This window comes from Cricetulus griseus, chromosome 6 (assembly GCF_003668045.3).
Source record: "Cricetulus griseus strain 17A/GY chromosome 6, alternate assembly CriGri-PICRH-1.0, whole genome shotgun sequence".
Taxonomy (NCBI): Eukaryota; Metazoa; Chordata; class Mammalia; order Rodentia; family Cricetidae; genus Cricetulus; species Cricetulus griseus.
In genome coordinates this window covers 64,790,372-64,810,009 of record NC_048599.1, presented here as the reverse complement: position 1 = coordinate 64,810,009, position 19,638 = coordinate 64,790,372, and the positions used below count along the sequence as shown (strand labels likewise).

The 19,638-nt window shown below is 40.9% G+C and overlaps 1 protein-coding gene across 4 annotated transcripts in view; it reads left to right on the top strand.

Annotated features, from left to right (window-relative positions):
- The window catches only part of Fmn1 (formin 1), a 343,529-nt gene that overhangs the window by 311,749 nt on the left and 12,142 nt on the right, over nt 1–19,638 (top strand). For all 4 annotated transcript variants that reach the window (XM_035446230.1, XM_027422271.2, XM_027422272.2 and 1 more), the window contains 2 exons: nt 4,780–4,831; nt 9,494–9,643. In XM_035446230.1, the coding sequence (XP_035302121.1) occupies nt 4,780–4,831; nt 9,494–9,643 (202 nt within the window). The remainder of the gene's footprint in view (nt 1–4,779; nt 4,832–9,493; nt 9,644–19,638) is intronic.

Here is a 19,638-nt window from a genome sequence, read left to right as displayed (position 1 = left end):
AGATGGGTTGCTTCTTGTGGATAAGCAAAGAAAGTGGTTTCATAATCAACTGGTAAAGATGTTTGGTCATTATTGAAATAGTATCAAAGCACCTGCCCAGGTGTCACACCACATACAGTGGCCTGAGCCCTTCCACATCAATCATTCATCAAGAAACTGCCTCACTGATAAGCCCAATCTAATGAAGGCAATTCTTCAACTGAGGTTCCTCTTCCAAGGTGACTCTAGTTCTTGTCAAGTTGACAAAAATGGACCAGCATAGCTATGCATGAGCCCGACACACTTGTAGATGACAATGTCTGATTACAGTGTCAAAAGTTTAGACACCCCTGGTCATGTAGCCTTGATAAGAAGTTTGGAAGACAGAAGTGGTTTAAGCAAATCTTCTCATTCTTGGAATTCTGATTCTTTTAAATTGCCTTTATTGTTAAAAAAAAAAAAACTGTGGCTTCATCCCCCGATTTGGAAAATAATTATATTTAACTTCCTGCCAACTTTTAAAGAGTGTCTTGTAAGCAAGAGACAGGAACAAGGTGGGGGTGCATATTAACTTCCCATTCCTCTTGATGCTAGCTGATAGCCCCTCCAAACTTAATCTCCAAGAAGCCTAACCACCCTACCCCCACTAGTAATGCCACAATTTAAATTGTGAGGGAAAAACAAAACTTACAAACACTAAAATAACACTGTTGTGACTTTGTGACATAGTAGAAGATTAGGTACATTCTATACATAGATCCAAAGATAATAGTTAAAGTTGTAGGCTAAGCAAGATTTTCACAAGGCTAATTATTATCAATATATTATGCCCTGTGTTTTGAACTTAGTAACAGCATATGGGTATCCCAGGTTTGATCGTCTAGACTAATTCAGTAACTCACTTATGAAAGCTTTTTTGTGGGCACCATCTGTGCTCTGAAAATCTCCTGCTACCACTTACCAAAAGTTGCCCACAGTGTGTCCTACCCATCCTGTCAGGTTTAGCTACCTTCCCTAACTGAAGCAAAACTTCTGTGGAGATGCAGCTTCACTTCCCAGTAGATCCTGAGCACCCAAAATGGGCTCTGACCCGTGGAATCTAAGAACAAACTCACCTAGTTCATGATGCTGATAGCTACTTCAGGCTGGTGTCACTGATTGCCAAGGAAGCTATACCCAACTTCCTTCTCTCTGAAATGTGGAAGATGCTGTAATAAGATGATCACCTACCATCTGTTGAATGGAGCAGAGCTTTCTTATCTCCTTGTCATTTTCCATTCACCTACCCACACCAGAACTCCAGTACTGAGAAATGAGGGATCGAATTTGAGAACACAGGGATTCTTACTCTTGGCCAGAAACTGCTTTATTTGTTAATGATATTAGAATTTTAGTTTCTGAGTCCATGAATCCAGTCTTTAAACATTTTCTTTCTAAGCAATATATTTGAATTTGGCTTAAATGGAGCATTTGGTAACTTAAAATGCATCAGTGGCACTGCTGGAAATGTCACTCTTTGTGGTAGCCAAATATGTTAGGCTGGTCGAGAATCTACATCACAGTGTGTCCTTTTCTGTCTGTAAAACGTCCCTTAGCATTAGAAGCATGAAAGCCTTTAGTTCTTATCACTTTCCTTAAAACCCTTTCTCCTACGACCTGCTGGATGAAGGTTCTAGGATGACATATAAGTTAGTCTTCAATCTCATTATCAGGCGAGGGCATTTAAGGTAGCCTCTCCACTGTTGTTAGAAGGTTAGTTGGTGTCATCCTTGTAGATCTCTGGACATTTCCCTAGTGCCTGACTTCTCTTTAAACATATACTGGCTCCCTCTCTGATGGTATCTATTATTTTGCTCTCCTCTATTCTTCCCTCTACACAACCTTCCTGCTCCCTTATGTCATCCTCACCCCTCCTCTTCTCCCCTTCTCATTCTCCTAGCTCCCTCTCCCCTCCCCCCATGCTCCCAATTTGCTCAGGAGATCTTGTCCCTTTCCCCTTCTCTGGGGGACCATGTATGTCTCTCTTAGAGTTCTCCTTGTTGCCTCGCTTCTCTAGCGGTGTGGATTGTAGGCTGGTAATCTTTTGTTCTATGTGTACAATCCATATATGAGTGAATCCAGTTGCAAAGAAGGAGGAGTGATGAGCAAAGGTGTCAAGACCAGGTGGGTGAAACCCACAAAAACATCTGACCTGAACAATGGGGAGCTCTTGTCCCCCAGACTGATCACTGGGAAACATCATGGAACTGAACCAGACCCCATGAACGTGAGTGTCAGTGAGGAGGCCTCAGAAATCTATAGGGCCTCTTGTAGTAGATCTGTACTTATCCCTAGCATAGGAATGGACTTTGGGAGCCCATTCACATAGAAGAATACTCCCTGAGCCTAGACACATGGGGGAGGGCCTAGACCCTATCCCAAAGGATATGACAGACTTTGAAGACCCCCCCCCCATGGAAGACTTCATTCTCTCTGGGGAGCAGAAATGGTATGGGATAGGTAGGGCATTAGTGGGGGGCAGGGGAGGAGGGGAGGGAGAAAATAAAAAAATATTCAAAAAAGAAAAAAAAACTTTCTCCCAAAGGCTCAGAAATTCTACAGAGTCCATTGCCTCTCAACAGAGCCTGCTTTGCATATCCCATATGTTATTTCTTTTCAAATCGCCATATTCTAAGCAACACTGCAGGTCTTACCTGCTGGTTTATTCAGTTTGGATGTACTATTTCTTGCCACTAAATTCATATGTAATGACAGCTTGGCCATAGTTGACTTGCTACATCATGGACATGGCCAACTGGAAACTAGCCAGTGACAGAACAGCATAGGAATTTTTCTTTCTATTTGGCCATGCATGTAGTTTAAAATCATTTGGCATGAAAAAAAAAATCATTAGTTTGTTTCACATTTGAGGGAAACTTGAAGCCTGAGAGATTCAGTTTTCTTCTTAGCATCTGATTGGTAGTGAATCAGAGTAATGTACATAAATGTCTATCAGGACTCTTCAGGGGAGTTGTATAGCAAAGGAGGGCCACAATGCTAATTAAATCTCCTAAAATGATGCGTTCATCAAAGCCAGACCATTTAATATCGTTGCAATTTTATAACTTGAAATATAATATATATAGTGATGACATACCACATATCCCAAAATATCTAGCTTAAATATTCAGTTGTTTGCTTGGGGAATCCAGTATCTCTTCTTTTAAATACTTTGTGATCAATATATACACTAATGTATATGAACTCAATTCCACTGTTTGACCTACAGCAGAAAGCAACAGTGAAGTCAGTATTCTCTTGGAGCGTACATTATACTGTTGTATTATAGGCAAATGTGGTATTAAAGGAATAGTCTCACCTATAGGGTAGATAGAAGCAATGGGTGGGGAAGTAAAGCAAAGAGACCATGCGGGAGGACTTGGGGATGAGAGGTGGCAATGGATATTCTTCTCCTTGGTGAGATCAGTCAGAGAAGATGGCATTTGAACTGAGACATAAATGCAGTGAGAGAAACAGCTATATAGAGTCTGGACAAGGTACTCCGGGGAAGAGAAACCCTGGGGGCAAAGAGTCTCAGATGCACATAATGTGCTCAAACCTCATCCGGCCACACAGAAATGAACGTGGGAAAGAAAGGGTGGTGTCTCCAAGGAGCCAAGGCCTTCTAGTGCATTACGAACACTTTGGAAGTTATGCCAAGTATGCTATCGGGGGAAAGGGGGCAACTTGAACTACCATTTCTAAATGAAGGACAAAGAAAATGAGAATGGAATGTTAATAAATGCTGTCGTGTCATGCAGCGAGCATGTGTTGTGTGCTAAGCCCTGTACCTGCATTACCTCATTTAACCTTGACAGCAATTACTGTGGCTGTTCTTGGAGGACAGATGAGGCAGTGATTAAGCATTTGGTCATGAGTAACTTGTCCATAGTCACACACAAAGGTAGTAAGTGGCAGACCTAAGTTTTATACAATGTTAATATTGTAAATCCTTTAATACCCTTCATGGAGTATGTCAATAGAGATCATTATGATTGACACTTTGTTCATTTATTTGAAGTCATCTTAGGTCTCCCATAGATTATGCTGTGGCCTACTTATTTTTTTCTCTGGGTACTTTAAAAGCATGAGGGCTTATTTTCATGCATAATGATATCATCTCCAAAGTAGAAAACTTTGTAAAACACCCAGAATGAAATCTTCTTATTAAATAATCCCAGAGCACAGACTCTTCATCTGTAGACTCAGAATTATATATCTGTCGTTAATTTCCATAGAGATCTTATGTATTTCTTTCCCAGTGAATTTACAAAATATTGATCTGAGTCAAACATCCATAGGTTTTCCCAGACTGACAATGAACTTGTGAAAAGGAAGGAGACTGTGTGGGGATTCTTGTGCTTGCTCTTGAACTCCAGCAGAGTTGCTGCCGACACCACTGTATTATGTTTGGGGGTGAGAGAGAACACGATAGGCGTATGGTAAAGATCATGGAGGGGCCAGCTACAGCTCAAGCAACCACATCTATCAGAACTTTTCCAATTTATTTATTTTTCCAGGTATAATTATTATCATTCCCTTTCATTCCCAAGGGTGTTCTAGACAACACTGAGTTATTTGACTGCGGCTAGCTACAGCCATGCTCAAGAAGGCAATGTCTTTAAATATGATCTCCAGGCATGTGACTCAAGTACACTCTTGAATTCCTATAGTAATGAATGAGTGTGATCAAAGCTATATGATTACACAAGGGATATTATGTAAGAAAATAGTTTAATCATAATTATTTCTCTCCCACAGCCAAAAAGGAGCATAAAATGGAAGAAAGTCACTTGGAGAATGCACAGAAAAGGTAAGTAGCTCTGGTTTGGACTTAGTTCTTTCTGACTAGACTTTATCTTTATTTTTATTATCACAAGGAATATGCCCATTGCTGTGTAGCCATCTTCTCTAGAACTCCTTCTGAAACTCTGAAACTGTGAAGCACTAACTGCTTATCTCATCCCTTCCCCCACAAGGCCTGGGTGGCATTGCTCTACTTCCTACCTCTCTGTGGAGTCTTGTGCCATTTGACCATTTATGACTAACTTATCTCACTTGCTTTGTGTTTGAACAGCCAGCCCCTTGGTCCTGTTTGTTGAGACATCCATGAAAGGCAAGCCAGAAATGACACCTCTCCCATCATACATGTCATGATCCTGTTCTGTCCACTTCCCTCTCCTTCCTGCTCTGTTCCTGAGCCACCTCATGGAAGTTAGGAAGAGAGCTGACTTTCTTTCAGCATCATAACTAGGTTGGACCACCTCCATAAATAGCTAGGAGAGTGACTTCAGTTTCTTCGCTCAGATAGTGGAGGGTTTTATAGACGAGAAACAGGTGGAAAGAGAGGTTCCCCTCTGTGTACAAAAATTCCCTCAAGTCAGAAGAGACCCGAGGGTTCTTTCTTTGAGCCTAGCCCCTCTTCCTGACTCCTACTTCTTTTCAGTAGAACACCAGAGGGTAGCCATCACCTCACCTGGTGGAACCCAGAACCGCTCTATTCTAATCCCGGTGGAAGGTTCTCTTTGTCAGTTCACCACAGTTGTCCCCCGGCTGTGCTTCCCTTCCAGAAGGGAGTATATTGAGTCTTTCAGGAGAGAGTACTGAGATACATTTGACTGTTAAATATTCTAAAAGTTCCAGGTAATTAAATGAGGGAATAGGGGTAGGAAGCAGCATCTAAGGAAAAAAAAAGTAAGCTTTACAAAATAGATGAGAAGAATTTCCTAGTTAAGAACGCATAAACTAGGAATGAGTCCTTTCCCTTCACTCTAGCCACAATTCTGAAAACCCAGAGACAGGTGCCAGCATTTAGTCCTGCTTCCTGCTGTAATTTGCCAACAAAATTAAGATACCGATGAAAGCAAAATGAAGGCCAGTCTTGTAGTTTTCTAAGTGTAGACATGTTCTTGAATCATGAGCATCATCATATCATGATAATTGTTGAAAACTGAGACAATTACACGGTTGTGCTTTTAGATTTTGGCTCCCCTCTATTGGAATTATCCCTACATTACGCTTTCTTTCCTTGGTGTGCAAAATGAGTGTCTGTTGGAGACATTCAGCACTCAGAGAAGAGACTATCAACAAGGGCAGGATGGTATCAGGCCAAACAGCAATTCAGCTTCCGGGGTGCATGTCAAGTTTCTAATCCCTTTTCAAGACTTTGCTGAAGGGCAAGGGGCCCACCTTAGAGAGGCCTGGGCTGCTGCTGTGCATTAGGCATGCTAAGAGGAGTCATAACTTCTGGTTGTCAGCATTTTCCGTGACTTTGTGGTGAAGGTAGTCTAGCTTTCATGTCATACTTGAAATATGTTAGATCTCATCTTCAATGTAGAAACCACGGTTGTTTGCTTGCACTCTTTAAGGAGGCTGTGGTCAGTGTTGCAATATTCGTGTGAGACTTAGTAAATTCTTATGTTTTATTCTCAAGAGAAACAATTTACTCTGAGGCCAAAGGATATTTGATTTTCCTAAGCAGTTTCTAAAAGCACTCATGAGAAAACGGTGAGGGGATGTGTTCTGCTCTGGCATCGCCACAGTAATCGTGGAGCAGTTTGCTTATCTCTGGCCTCTTTGGTAGAACCATCGTCTGTCCTTCCCACCCCCCCCAAAAAAAAAAAAACTTGGCCAAATTAAAAGGACCAGACAAGGAAATTTAATGGAAAAGAATCAAGGACTAGTTTAAAGTGGGATGGAATACATTGGTATAAAACAAAACATAATTAGAAATTATCTTTTTAACTTAAGTAGAATGCCATTTGGGAGTTATGTGCTGAGAACTGGACATTTCAAAAAACACAGAATCCTCTGTCTTCTGTATATTGGAGAAAATTACCCCCTCAATTAAATATCAATGATTTTCTTGTCCAAATTTCAAGTTTTCAGTGCAGTGTTTTGTGAACCAAAACAGAATCTTTGTGATGAACATTTTGACTGGGCAGGGCAGTAGTCTGGACGTTACAGACAGTGGTGGGTTCTTAGTCTAACTCTGAGCTTTTTCTTAAATAGAAGGGGAGCTTCGGGGTCAAATGAGACACCTCCTTGGAGCAGCCGTGTCTGTCAGCATCACAGTGCTGTCATCAAAGCATGCCCTGGACTCTCCTTGGTTCTTCTGAACAGAGTCACTTGCTTCCTATGTTCCCAAAACACTTAGGGAAAACATGCTGAAATGCAGTGTACACCTCTTTTAATTTTCAACCCCTCTGACAGAGAGACAAGCAGGGCCTCCCAACACCACTACAAACACCACACACACACACACACACACACACACACACACACACACACACACACACGGGAGGGGGGAGGCAGAGGGGGTGGCTGTGAGGGCAGAGTTGGAGAAAGAAACCCTCAGGCCACTGACATGTTTATGATAAATGTCAGACGTATTGTCACTTCTGACTCTGCACCAATGTCTAGTGTGTCCAAATGTGAACTCCAGATAATGTGGAGGTGTTGGAGTGATGGAGGAATCATGGCAACAAGTCCTGTGTGCTCATTACTACATCCTGCTGTGGACTAGGAAGCTAATGAGTTCCTGTGACTACAAAGTGAAACATTTTCTCTCCTGTGTTTGTTTCCATGCAAATCTGTGTCTGTATAGAAAGTGAACATGATGAAATAGGAAGCATGATGGTGTGCCTTCCTGGGGTGATCCATGTGTGACACATGAGTCTGAAAAGAGAAATGGGAGGGAGTGACTGTCTTGTTGGGTAGTTGCCTGTGTCAGTACCCATGAGCAACTGAAGGGGAGAGCAGGACATGTACCTCACAGGGAGTTGGGAACCTGAATAGAGACCCAGCTCTGCCAGTGGTTGAGGTCATTCTGTCTTCCCAGGCCTCCATTGTCTGTTCTGAAGAGTGAGACTACTGGAAATGTTAACCTGCCCAGTCTCTCTAGTCCTAAACCCAATAGCTCAGTAGGAAATCTACATTCTGCCTCAACTGATTGTATAATTCTCTGCATAGCCTCACATTACAGTGTAAATTCCATGTTGAATGAAATAAAGGTATACGAGGTAGAGCACTTCCTTGGTTTTATCAGTATTTTGACAGCTGTAGTAGGTATGGGTGTTATGTCTGGGGTGAGAGTAGACTTCGCTACTTTCTTCGATTACTGGTTTTGCTCCAAAGTATGTGTGTTTGGAATTATCAGAAAGTCCCTTCAGAGATTACTGCCATCATTGCCTTTCTCCACTTACACACTCCTAGTCTTTTAATAACTAGGGGCCAAATTCCCTGGCCAGTAGTTTTAATTTGCATTAAAAACAGATTTGTTATTTACAGAAGCACACAGAATTTATGAGATTTGGAGCAGCAGCTCCAGCTTGGATCTCACCTAATCGTAGCCATGGAATCAATTAACAGTTCATCTGTGAAATGTGATAAAATCTTATGAGATACATATTGCCCAATAACCGAGAAGGAGATGAAAGTATGCTCCATACTAGTCACAGGGCTTCGGGGTTTTACAATCGCCACTGAATAGAGTCCCATTAGAAACTCAGTATTCAGGATGGCCACAAAAAACACCATGCCTGAGCAGATGATAGAGCACTGAGTAATAAACCTGGCTGGCCGTTCCTGCTTTGATTAGTTTCCAACACCCTTGAAAGGGGGCTGTTTAAGAGTTCTTGCTCTTGGCAAATGAGCCTGTGAAGCCTGGGGTGGGTGAGGGCAAGTGGGGAAAGACGGAGTTCAGAGCTATAAATCGCTGCAAAGCTAGTGCCTCCATGAAGGGCTGCTTGGGAGGCCCAGTCTGGCTAGTGGGCAGTGTGCCTTCACGGGGAAGGTCATAGCATTATCTAAGAGCCTAATGTTAGAAAAACCTGAGCTCCTTCCTACCCTGACTGGAGATTGTTTCTTTATCTAGCCCTTGCTAGGCTCACTATTATGTCTGGTTTCATAGGTTGGTGGTTTATATTCTTTTTATCATAGTCAAGTTTTAGGATGGAGCACTTTTAAAGACCATATAGTGTAAATTTCTTATTCTACCCTTGAGAAAATAAAAGTGAAATGCCAAGTGATGGAGCCAAGAACCAGAGCATGCCAGAATATACAGAGGACAGAAGTTTCCCAATTTTCCATGGTCCTGACTGGCCATCAAACTGACTATTATTGGAGCAGTCTATATGTCATAGTCTGACATGTAGTCATTAAATGCAGAGTGAAGGTCAGAAAATTGACATGAACTTAAGATGGGGAACAAACTTAAGTTTAAAGTTATGTAACTCCTGGAATTGTGCTGGAATTGTGAGGAAACATAGTAGTTTCCTCAATCATAGTGACTCTATTGGCAGATCTATACAGGCTTCCTGAGGTTTGAGGTACTCTCCAATAACTGTGAGCCCTGACTCCTGTATTAGGGAATAGTAATGAGGGAAGCTTCCCACAGTATCCCTTCTCATCATCCTAATATGTTTTGGTGTTGACAGTTATTTATCTTTTGCATGTTTCTCCCTACCTTCTACAGTTTTGAAACAACAGTGGGATATTTTGGAATGAAGCCAAAGACTGGAGAGAAGGAGATCACCCCCAGCTATGTGTTTATGGTGTGGTTTGAGTTCTGCAGCGACTTCAAGACAATTTGGAAACGGGAGAGTAAGAACATATCTAAAGAAAGGTAAGGTTGGACAAGGCATGAATGCCTCCCGAGCAGTCCATCTTTTCAAACATGCCTGTTTCACATGTGCCAGCGCTTTCTTTTGCATCAAGTCGACATCCAAGAAGGATTCTTGCCTCCCAGCTCCTGGAGAAATTCAGGGAAAGCTTGCTGCCCCCCTGGGCAAGATACACTCACATGATCTGATAAGCTCCTTTCTCTTAACCCCTTCCAATTACTAGCTAGTAAATGAAAGGCAAGTTGTGCTAATTTGCAACAGATTGCTTCTCTGTGTATTTTCATGTTGGCCCAAGCTAAATGAGGCTGCTTTGCTGTGGCAGACAGTACAGACAAATAAAAGTGAATGCTTTCCCCATTAATATACTGCATTTGCATCAAAGGGAAATCTCCCCAGCTCAGGCCACACTTCACACAGTGTTGAAGCCCCGCGCTGGATTTACAGCATCACTTCTGACTCCCTGTATCCTGCTGAGGACATCAAACTGTGTGCCGCTCGGCCTCCTTGCAGTCTCTTGATTTTATTACTTGGGAGTAAAAGAAAAAAAAAAGTCAGCTCTGAACATAGGCACTGTGTGAAAGAGAGACAGAGACAGAAACAGAGACAGAGAGACTTTAGCACTGTTTATCAGAAAGAAAGCATTTCTGCTTGACTGTGGCATTCAGGCTGCTATGGTTCCATGAAGGCTGTCAAGGGTTGAAACTTCACACAGACCTTGTCTCTAACTCTTGAGGAACAGGTATGAGGCTGTTATTCAAGATGACAGGGAAAAAGGCAGAAGGTTCTCTAGAGTGAGAGAGACTGTTCAGTTGTAGCTTCTATACTGCAGTAAACATTGAGACCTGAAACTCCACAATTAGTATATTTGTTCTCTAATTTACAAAAAACTGTCACATTTGAGAGTATATATGTACAATGTGTAAGACAATGTACATTAATATGTGTTTTGCCTTACACTGCTTTTTAAGTTGAAAATTTAGAGAATTTGACTCGATATTATTAAATCTCTAGATATTTTCTCAAAGAATTTTTTAAAAAGACACTCCCTTTTTTTAAAAAAAAGCAAGTCAAAACTCCTTTTTTTAAGCTGAGTCCAGCTGTGAATGACCACACCTATAATTTCAGCACATGGGAGTCTTGAAGAAATGGTCATGAATTCAAGGGCAGTCTTGGATATAAAGTGTGTCCCAGGCAAGCCTGGGGTACAAACAACATGAGACCATGCCTTAGAACAAGAAGAATATTTATCTGCACATCTTCCCAGCATAACCTCTTCAGGAAGGAAGGAGATTAAAAATTGAACGTACTCAACAAAGGCAAAGAGGTCCATACCTACAGTCGCAGTACAGGAGACAGAAGCCAAAGGATTGTGAGTTTGTGTAAAAGTTGAGAACTCATGATGAAGATAAAGTGAAGTAGAGACAGACCCACAACATATCAAGGCAGCATGACTGACACACAACTGCATTTCATAGTGAGTGGAAAGGATTCTAGATGGTTCCAACACAAAGACACAGTCATTTTCAGTGTTTCCCTGGACAGGTACTCCAACTAGATCATCATGCCATATATACACTGAATATACAAAGAAGTCTTACAACAAATATGAACAATTGGGCATCAAGAATTTTAAAAAATTATGAGACGTTGAGAAAGCAGCTTATTGATCATATTTTGAAAAAGAAACCCTGACAAATGGTCCCAAATCTGCATTCTCACCCTAGGTAATATAACCTAAATTAGGTTCTATGGAATCAAGTCTTTTTGAGACTAGAAAGTGAAGTTCCTCTTCTTGATTTAATGGTGACTACTGGTTCATTGCTGAGTCTCACCAGGCTGCTGGGCACCGGGCTGGGAGTTCTGAACATGCATACATTGCTTAGGAATTTTCTACTCAGATTTCCAGTGTAGTTCTTAATGAATTGTCTCTGAAGCCTAAAAATGATCCAAACACAAACAAACAAAAACACAGAGGGCAACTAATTGCTTTTTGTTTTAACACATCTGTAGAAATCTTGAACTGTAGCACACCCTGCCCCCACACTCAGAAAAGTTAGACCAAACTCTCTGTGGTTCTGCTGTGGTGGTGTCCAGTCATCCTTCAGAGGGACTTTTTCTCTGATTCCCAGAATGGGCATTGGCAGCATTGCTTCCTGGGTTCAGCTGGGGAATTGCTTGCTTCACACTCTGTAAACCAGCACCTCCCCAGGGTCATGACTTCCCAAGAGCCTTCCCTGATCATTTAGCAGTTTCCGGGGTCTCTTCATTGCAGCCATGCTCTGAAGAGATGGATCACCAGCAAAGTGTCAGACTAAGACATCTCTGAACTTTAAGGATGGTTTAGGAAAGATTTTTTGGAAGCAACATGCTAGAAAACTCTCCCATTAAAGACATTCCAGCATGCCCATTCAAGCAATTAGATTGATTATCTAGGATTTTCTTATGAAAATTTTCTTATGAAAGCTTTTAATTTTTTTCTTTTTTATAATAAGGAGTTTAGCTTTTAGGCTCTTAAATGATATATTCATTAGTATAAAATAAGCTAATTAAGTTGGCTTGTTATAATAAAACTAGAAGTAATGGGATTGCTTTGTTAACACTTATTTAATGATATATGATACTATATTTTTGATTATGGTTTTCCCAGAAATTAATTAAATCTCTGTAACACGAAATGCCATGAGGCAATATAACATCACTCACAAGAATTGTTCAAAGGCACAAAAAAACAAAATCCATAGCCAAATGAAAGCCTGATATCATGTAACTTTTGGGGGGAGAATTGTGGTTTGGGAATCTCATCACAAGAAATTGAGATCACTTGATTTTTAAATGCGTCTGAAGGCCAGCTGAAACCCAAGAAGTTACTGGAAAAGATTAATCAATAATAGTATTTTCAAAAAGAAAGACCCAAAGGTAAATGTTTAAACCCTGCTTCCAAATGAAATGAAAGAATTGGGACTACTTTAATCCACTTGAGGCTAATTTTAGGTAACAGAGTATTTACTTATCTTTCTGCTTAGTGTGTCTTTCATGAATATGCATTAGGCTAATATAACATTGAGACCCATGTGCCTCCATAGCAAGCTAGCAACTCCCCTTCATGAAGCTACAGCACTCTTTAAATGTTCTATTAAGATGTCCAATGTTGCTGTGCCATTAAACTAGTAAACTCTGTAGTTAAGAGTAGAGAGGGATAAGCCTCATTGACTACAATATTGCCACTGTGCAAAGTGGTGCACGCCTTTAATCCCAGCACTCAGGAGGCAGAGGCAGGTGGATCTCTGTGAGTTTGAGCCCAGCCTGGTCTACAGAGCTAGTTCCAGGACAGCTAGGGCTGTTACACAGAGAAACCCTGTCTCTAAAAAGAAAAAAAGAAAAGAGAAACAAGAGGGAGGATTCCCTGGGGACATAGTTTAACCAATTAACTGTGTCATTAGAAATGCAATTTACTACATAGTAGTATGGCTTTAATTTTTCTTCAACATTTAAACCAGTATTAGGCACAAAAAAACCCCAAAACAAACAAACAAAAACATGTTTCCATGTCTAAGCACAAATCCAGAAGGTTCCTTCTCTATCATTGTGTAGCCCCCAGTGGTGACACTTACCCCCAGTGAAGCCTACTGATTCCTTCTCCTCTTTCTTCAGAATACAGCTAGTGCTCAGTTGTGTGAAAGGGACCTGTAGACAGAGGGCAGATCTCACAGTCACTCCCCTTCACTTTGCCATTAATTTGCTGTGCACCATTAGGCCAGATGCTTGCTGCACAGCAAACCAATAAATGTGAGTATCAGAATGGAGCAGGAGCCAAGCATTAACACTCATCTCTTCTAGCTTGAAGTCATGATTCTGGAAACGACTTTCTGGTTTCCTAAGACCGGTGCAATTTTGAGATAATGGTCCTCACTTTGGCTCCTGAGATTATTAAGGGTGATATTGGAAATTGTTGGAAACCAAGATCTGATACAGGACTGGGAGGAGATTGGATCTAGAGGAGTTTTCATTGCCCTTTAGACTTTGACAACTGTGTGCAGTATCACTCTCCCAGTTTTGTTGTTTACAAAATACTAATGTTCATCATGAAGGTCTGGTGCTTTAATTGAGGACATACACACAAGTGCTTGCTGTGCTCATGTCTCTGCGGTGTTTGGAGAAATGTTGTAGTTCACCAAGACTGTATTTCATACTCAGTGGCAACTTTGCATTGGCTTTACCTTTTCTTCTGCTTTTGTATCTGCATCTCTTAACATTCGAACACTTCCTGGGTTTCTGGCACACACCTTTTTCCATCCATTAAATCCAAATATCATCTAATCACATGCATAACAACTGCAAGAAGATAACCTAAAAATTTTACCGTTCTCCACTCATTTTCTGTACTTACTTTTTTGAGTCTTTAATTGTTTGTCCTTGGATCCTTGCTTCTGAAACATTTTATCAGTTGGGATATCTTCAGACATTCCCCACATATGTCCACATGTACAAAAGCCACACAATGAGCTATGAATTAGCAAAAGGTGAAGATGCCCCAGGGGAACCATGACTCCAGGAATAAAGTCCCTGCAAATGCTTCACTCTGAGCCAAGGCAAACTTTAAAAGTGCCATTTAAAAAACCCACAATGGGCCAGTGAGAAGCAAACAAGAAGTTTTGTAAATTTTATGGGCAATGCAAATAAGAAATTTCATTATATGCATAGCTATAATTTACACCATGGGAGAACAGAGTTACTTATTTGGTGTTTTTAGTTGCAGTTGAAGACCAACAGGGTTTTGTTTTGTGTGTATTCCTTGAAGCTATTATGGTTAATTATGCAGCTGCCACAGCCTTGACAAAAGATCTATCCAGGCTGGGTTAGGTGATCTCAAAGGCAGTTTTCGGAGCTCCCTATTGGCTATGTATCTGTAGGACCAAGGACTTAACAAGGTCATCCCTCCACCACTTAAGACCCATTGATTATAATACAATGCTGCAAAAATTCATATTTTTACATGGTGAAGTTTTCCCTGGAAAAAATCACAGTTAACCTATTTATTTATTTATTTATTTAATTTTGCTTCCTTACTAACATACATACATACATAATCATTCCCGTGACTTGTCAGATGCCAATTTTCTTTTTCTTAGCCTTCCATTACATAGGGTTATTTATATACACCTGACCACTAAAATGCCTAAGGATTTAAAGGTATCCCTTCAAAATACAAATAATCAACCGTTAGTTATTTGGCAAAATGTTAAATTTCCCTGTCATAGTTGAAAACAGTTGTGTAAGTACACAAACAGTAAATGCCCTTATGGACCTAATTTAAAAGAAAGATTGTCATAAATGCAAAAAAAAGAAAATCTCCTTATCTTGCCTGCAATAAATTTAAACCTACTTCAGCACAATAAAAAATATGTCGTTTAGGTTTGATAGATGGCTCACCCATTAAAGCTAAGGCTCGAATCTGAACAGATGGATTTGCCATGAATAAGTAAGACTGGGTTTTTAAATGTGTGTGTGTGTGTGTGTGTGTGTGTGTGTGTGTGTGTGTGTGTGTACACAGTGTTTGTGGAGCCAGAAGAGAGCATTGGATCCACAACATCTCATGTGGAAGGTGAGAACTCAATTTGTGACCTCTGGAAGAGCAACAAGTGCTCTTAACTGCTGAGCTGTCACTCCAGCTCCTATCATTGCTTTTGTTTGTTTGTTTGTTTTTAAGAACATCTTCTGGCCTTCTTTCACCTGTCCACTGTTAATCCATTTCTTCTACTTTCCTTTCTAAGTTTGAGAGTTTATTATTCATTTCTTTACCAATATTATACATCTCAGTAAGAATAAAGTTCTCACTCCCATAACAAAGACCAAAATAACTGTTACTTAAAGAAAAAAATTAATTTTCCCCTTGTATAATAACTTAGAGGTAAGAAGTTTTATTGCTGGGGACCTGGATTCCTTCCTTTTGTAGCTGTCATCCTTAAGAGGTGGTCCTTCTTTGGGGAGCCCCTTTTGAGGGCCTTACCCTGCCTGGAGAGTGGAGGGGGGATGGCTAGGGGCAGGTGGGATGTTGGGGGGAGGGGAGGGAGAGGGAGAAGGGATTGACATGTGAAGCAAGCTTGTTCCTAATTTCAACTAATAACAAAGAAAAAGTTTCCTACAAAAAAAAAAAAGAGGTGGTCCTTATTTGCAGCATTGAAGATGGCTCATGTGGTGTCTGCCTTTACCACTATCAAGTTACTGCCAGTAGGTAGTATGAGATGAAAGGTGCATGTATCTGTTTTATTCTTAGCCCATTAGGTAGAACTGAGTCTCTTGGACACATACATACAAGGGAGACCAAGGAATGCAGGCTCAGCTGCAAGCCTGTGCCCAGCTGAAGCCCCACTGATTTTGTTACTATATGAGTCAAGAAAATGATGACAATTGGCAGACTTGGCCACATTTCCCACTTGTATAATCCATGGTTAACTTCACCATTGCTGCTTTTTGACAATAGCACTTTGTCTCTGTCTCTCTCTCCCTCTCTCCTCCCTCCCTCTCTGTCTCTGTCTCTGTCTCTCTGTCTCTTTCTCTGTCTCTGTCTCTGTCTCTCTCTCTCTCTCTCTGTCTCTCTCTGTCTCTCTCTCTCTCTCTCTCTCTCTCTCTCTCTCTCTCTCTCTCACACACACACACACACACACACACTTCTCTTTTCTCACAGCACACTGGGTCTCTTTTTCCTCCTATCCTTAAGCATGAAACCTTCACAAGTTTCAGGTGCCTGTTCTCCTCTTCATGCTATCCTTGCTCCTGTGCTAGCCCTGGCTATGCACGATTCTACCCATAACCTCTGCCTTAGCCTCCTGGGTCTTCCTAACCAGAATAGACACATTTTCTAAGGCTTAGGCCTGAATCTCCCATTGCATAATGAAGAGGATGACCAGCCTTCCTTGGCAAATCTTCTGTCCCAGACAGAAATCTTTCCTTCTCAACCAAGGCCTACCCCTCAGAGCTTCCCCAGTTTTCAGTCACATCAGTACCCTTGTCTTGACAGCCCATAATAGGCAGGGAACCCAGTTTATCATCAGAACTCCAAGACAAATTCTCTGTCTCTTTCTGATCCTTCCTGGTTTTGCCTCCTCAGTGGTTACTGGTCTTCACGTCACATCCACAGTTCTTCCCCAAACTGGAAACTCCCCATCCCACTCCTAATTGTTCTGCTGCCACAGCATTGCTCTTGTCCTTGACATCTCTTAGCTTTCCATTCAGTTAACCTTCACCATATTCTATTTCCCATTGCTGATGAAATAATGAGGAAGGGTGAGCCTAGCCATAGTTGGTCCATTAACTTTGTGGGTCCTCACAACTCTGTAAAGGAAGAGGGTGTTTTTTTCTTTTACTATTAAAGAAACACAGGGAAGTAATTGAACTACCAACACCACAGTTTCTCTAATACCAGTAGAATGAGGAATAACAATCTAGACCGGCAGTATATTCATGTTGCAGCCCCCTTGCTCCACAGCCTCTCCCCTCTGCACCTACTGTTTTCTCACACTTACACTTTCTTGCCTTGATACTCTGTGTTGTTCTCAGCTTTTCCTGCTGACCAAAGCATAGTCACCCTTCAAAACCAGCTCTTTTAGAGCTAGCTCTTCTTTAATTTTCCTAGCTAGGTAGAATTGTTTTCTCCTCTGGTCTATAACAGTGTTTTCCTTACCAACTGTATTAGTCAGGAATCTCTAGAGAAGCAGAACTAATAGAATACATACATGCATGCATACATACATACATACATACATACATACATACATACATACATACATACGGGATTATTAGAGTGTCTTACTGGTTGTGGCCATAAATTACAACAATGGCTATCTCGCTATGGAAAGTCCAAATGTCCGGTAGTTGTTCAGTCCATGAGGCTGGATGTCTCAGCTGGTCTTCAGGAGATGATGGAATCCAGAAGAAGTAGGCTCTAATGCCAGAACAGTGGTGAATTTGCTGGTGAATGAAAGCAAGAAGGCAAAGAGCAAGAGCTCCCCTCTTCCCCATGTTTTATATTGGCTGCCACCATAGATGTGGCCCAGATCTAAGCAGATCTTTATGCCTCAAAAGATCTGGATTTAGGGTGGCTCTTCCTACCTTGGATGTTTCAATCAAGAAAAAAATCCTCACAAGTGTACACAGCAGCTTGGGTTTTACTTAATTGCAATCAAATTGACAACCAAGAATAATCATTGCACCATCCTTTAGCATTTAATCCATAGTAACTTAATATTTAGAAACTTGTGTTCTCTCTGAAACCCCCAGGATATAATTCTGTTCTCTTTGTGCCTTTGGTGGCAAATTTCCTCTCACACAGCCCAATATGTGTTCATCTGCATGGAAAGAGCCTCATAGTACAGTCAAATATTACTGAATGGACATTAAAGATTCCTTGTGATTGTGGAGAAGAAAATGATCTCAGGAAAATGTGGGAATATAGGGCTTTAGGAATATCATTAATCTACCAAAAAGACTACCTTAAGTACAGTTGAAGGGGAAACAGAAGTCAGTGGGGGAATCAGTGGCTCCCTCATTAGGGGCACCCTTGGAATCACCAAAAAGCACTGTGGAAATATGAGCCCATTTACTGAGTCAGGAGCCAATGCGATAGGGCTTAGATGTCTGTGGTCTTGAACAGTCCCAGGTTGTGTTCTATGCTTGACTAAGATTCCATAAATGCCTTGATTCTGCTTCCCTTAAAAAAGAGATGTAAACATTTGGTAAACACCTCCCCAGTTACTTAGCCAAGTTTGGAAAGGACTACTTAGGTCATCTTGAAGGTCTCTTCAAACCCTAAGTTCCTGAAATTTGGGTTATGACACTGCATGTTGACAGAACAGATGAATTCGGTTACTTAGAAAAGGGGAATGAGGACATCCAAAGGGGTCACATTGCAAAGTGTGGTCTTGGGAGACTCAACACATGCTTTAGAAGAATTATGTAGTATGACCCCTGGGCTCAGGCTCATTAAATACTATCTTTTCTGTTTGGTTAATCTCTCATTAACCAAATAGGTTAAGCCCATTCTCTCATGTATTTTCATATTCTCAAGTAAGTTTGAAATACATAAACACACATTTGAAAAAAAATATCTATTATGACAGGGACTTAAATACATGCTTTCAAAATACCCATTATTCCCCGGTGGTATACAAGGTATGAGACTATTCTTGAAGAATTTAATGTAGTGATTTCAGACTGCTCCCTTCATGAAGTTTTCTCCAACCTCTGTTTAGCTGTCTTGCCCAAGAACATAAGTGCAAAGTCTACATATGATTTTTAATTTTCTCTGTAGCACTTACTATTTCCTTGTATATAGCAAGTGCTCAATTAATTCGAGAACACATACACTGTGTGTTTTATTTGGCCATCAAACTGATTATAAGATTTTATGTCTATGGCTGATAAGTGAGACATCTTAGTTACTTTGATATTGGTGATAGAAACCTCAAATAAGTCCCATATAGTTCATTTTTGCCCAACAATATACAATCTTAATAAATGTGTAAAGGGAACAGACAGGATGAGAAAGACAAAGACCAACTGCTGTAATAAAAGAATTCCCAACTCTGTTCTTAACTACATTACTTTCTATTTGTTTTGAAAAAAATAAAAGAAAGAAGTGAAAATCCTTGGAATCCATTGCTATTCCAAGCCTCAAACTCCTTTGGCACTCAAAGCAAGACCTTAGAGAATGTCTGTCCACACTCTGTTTCTCTAGCTTGGCAGAGACTGGTGGAAACACAAAGTAAGTCTTCATTTCAGCCAGAATATCTCTAAAGTACTTATGTGTGGGATTCCTGACAGCTCCAGCCTTGGGCAATAATATAACAGGGGGATACCCCAGTAGTATGATTTGAGGGACACCAGGAAGAACAGGGTGCCCTGCTCCAGACAACCTCTTCACCCTGCTTTGTTATTGGTTCAGCCATGTCAGAAACAGACTGTGTCAATTCTAGTCTTTGGTGAGACTCAGTAGGTGGTA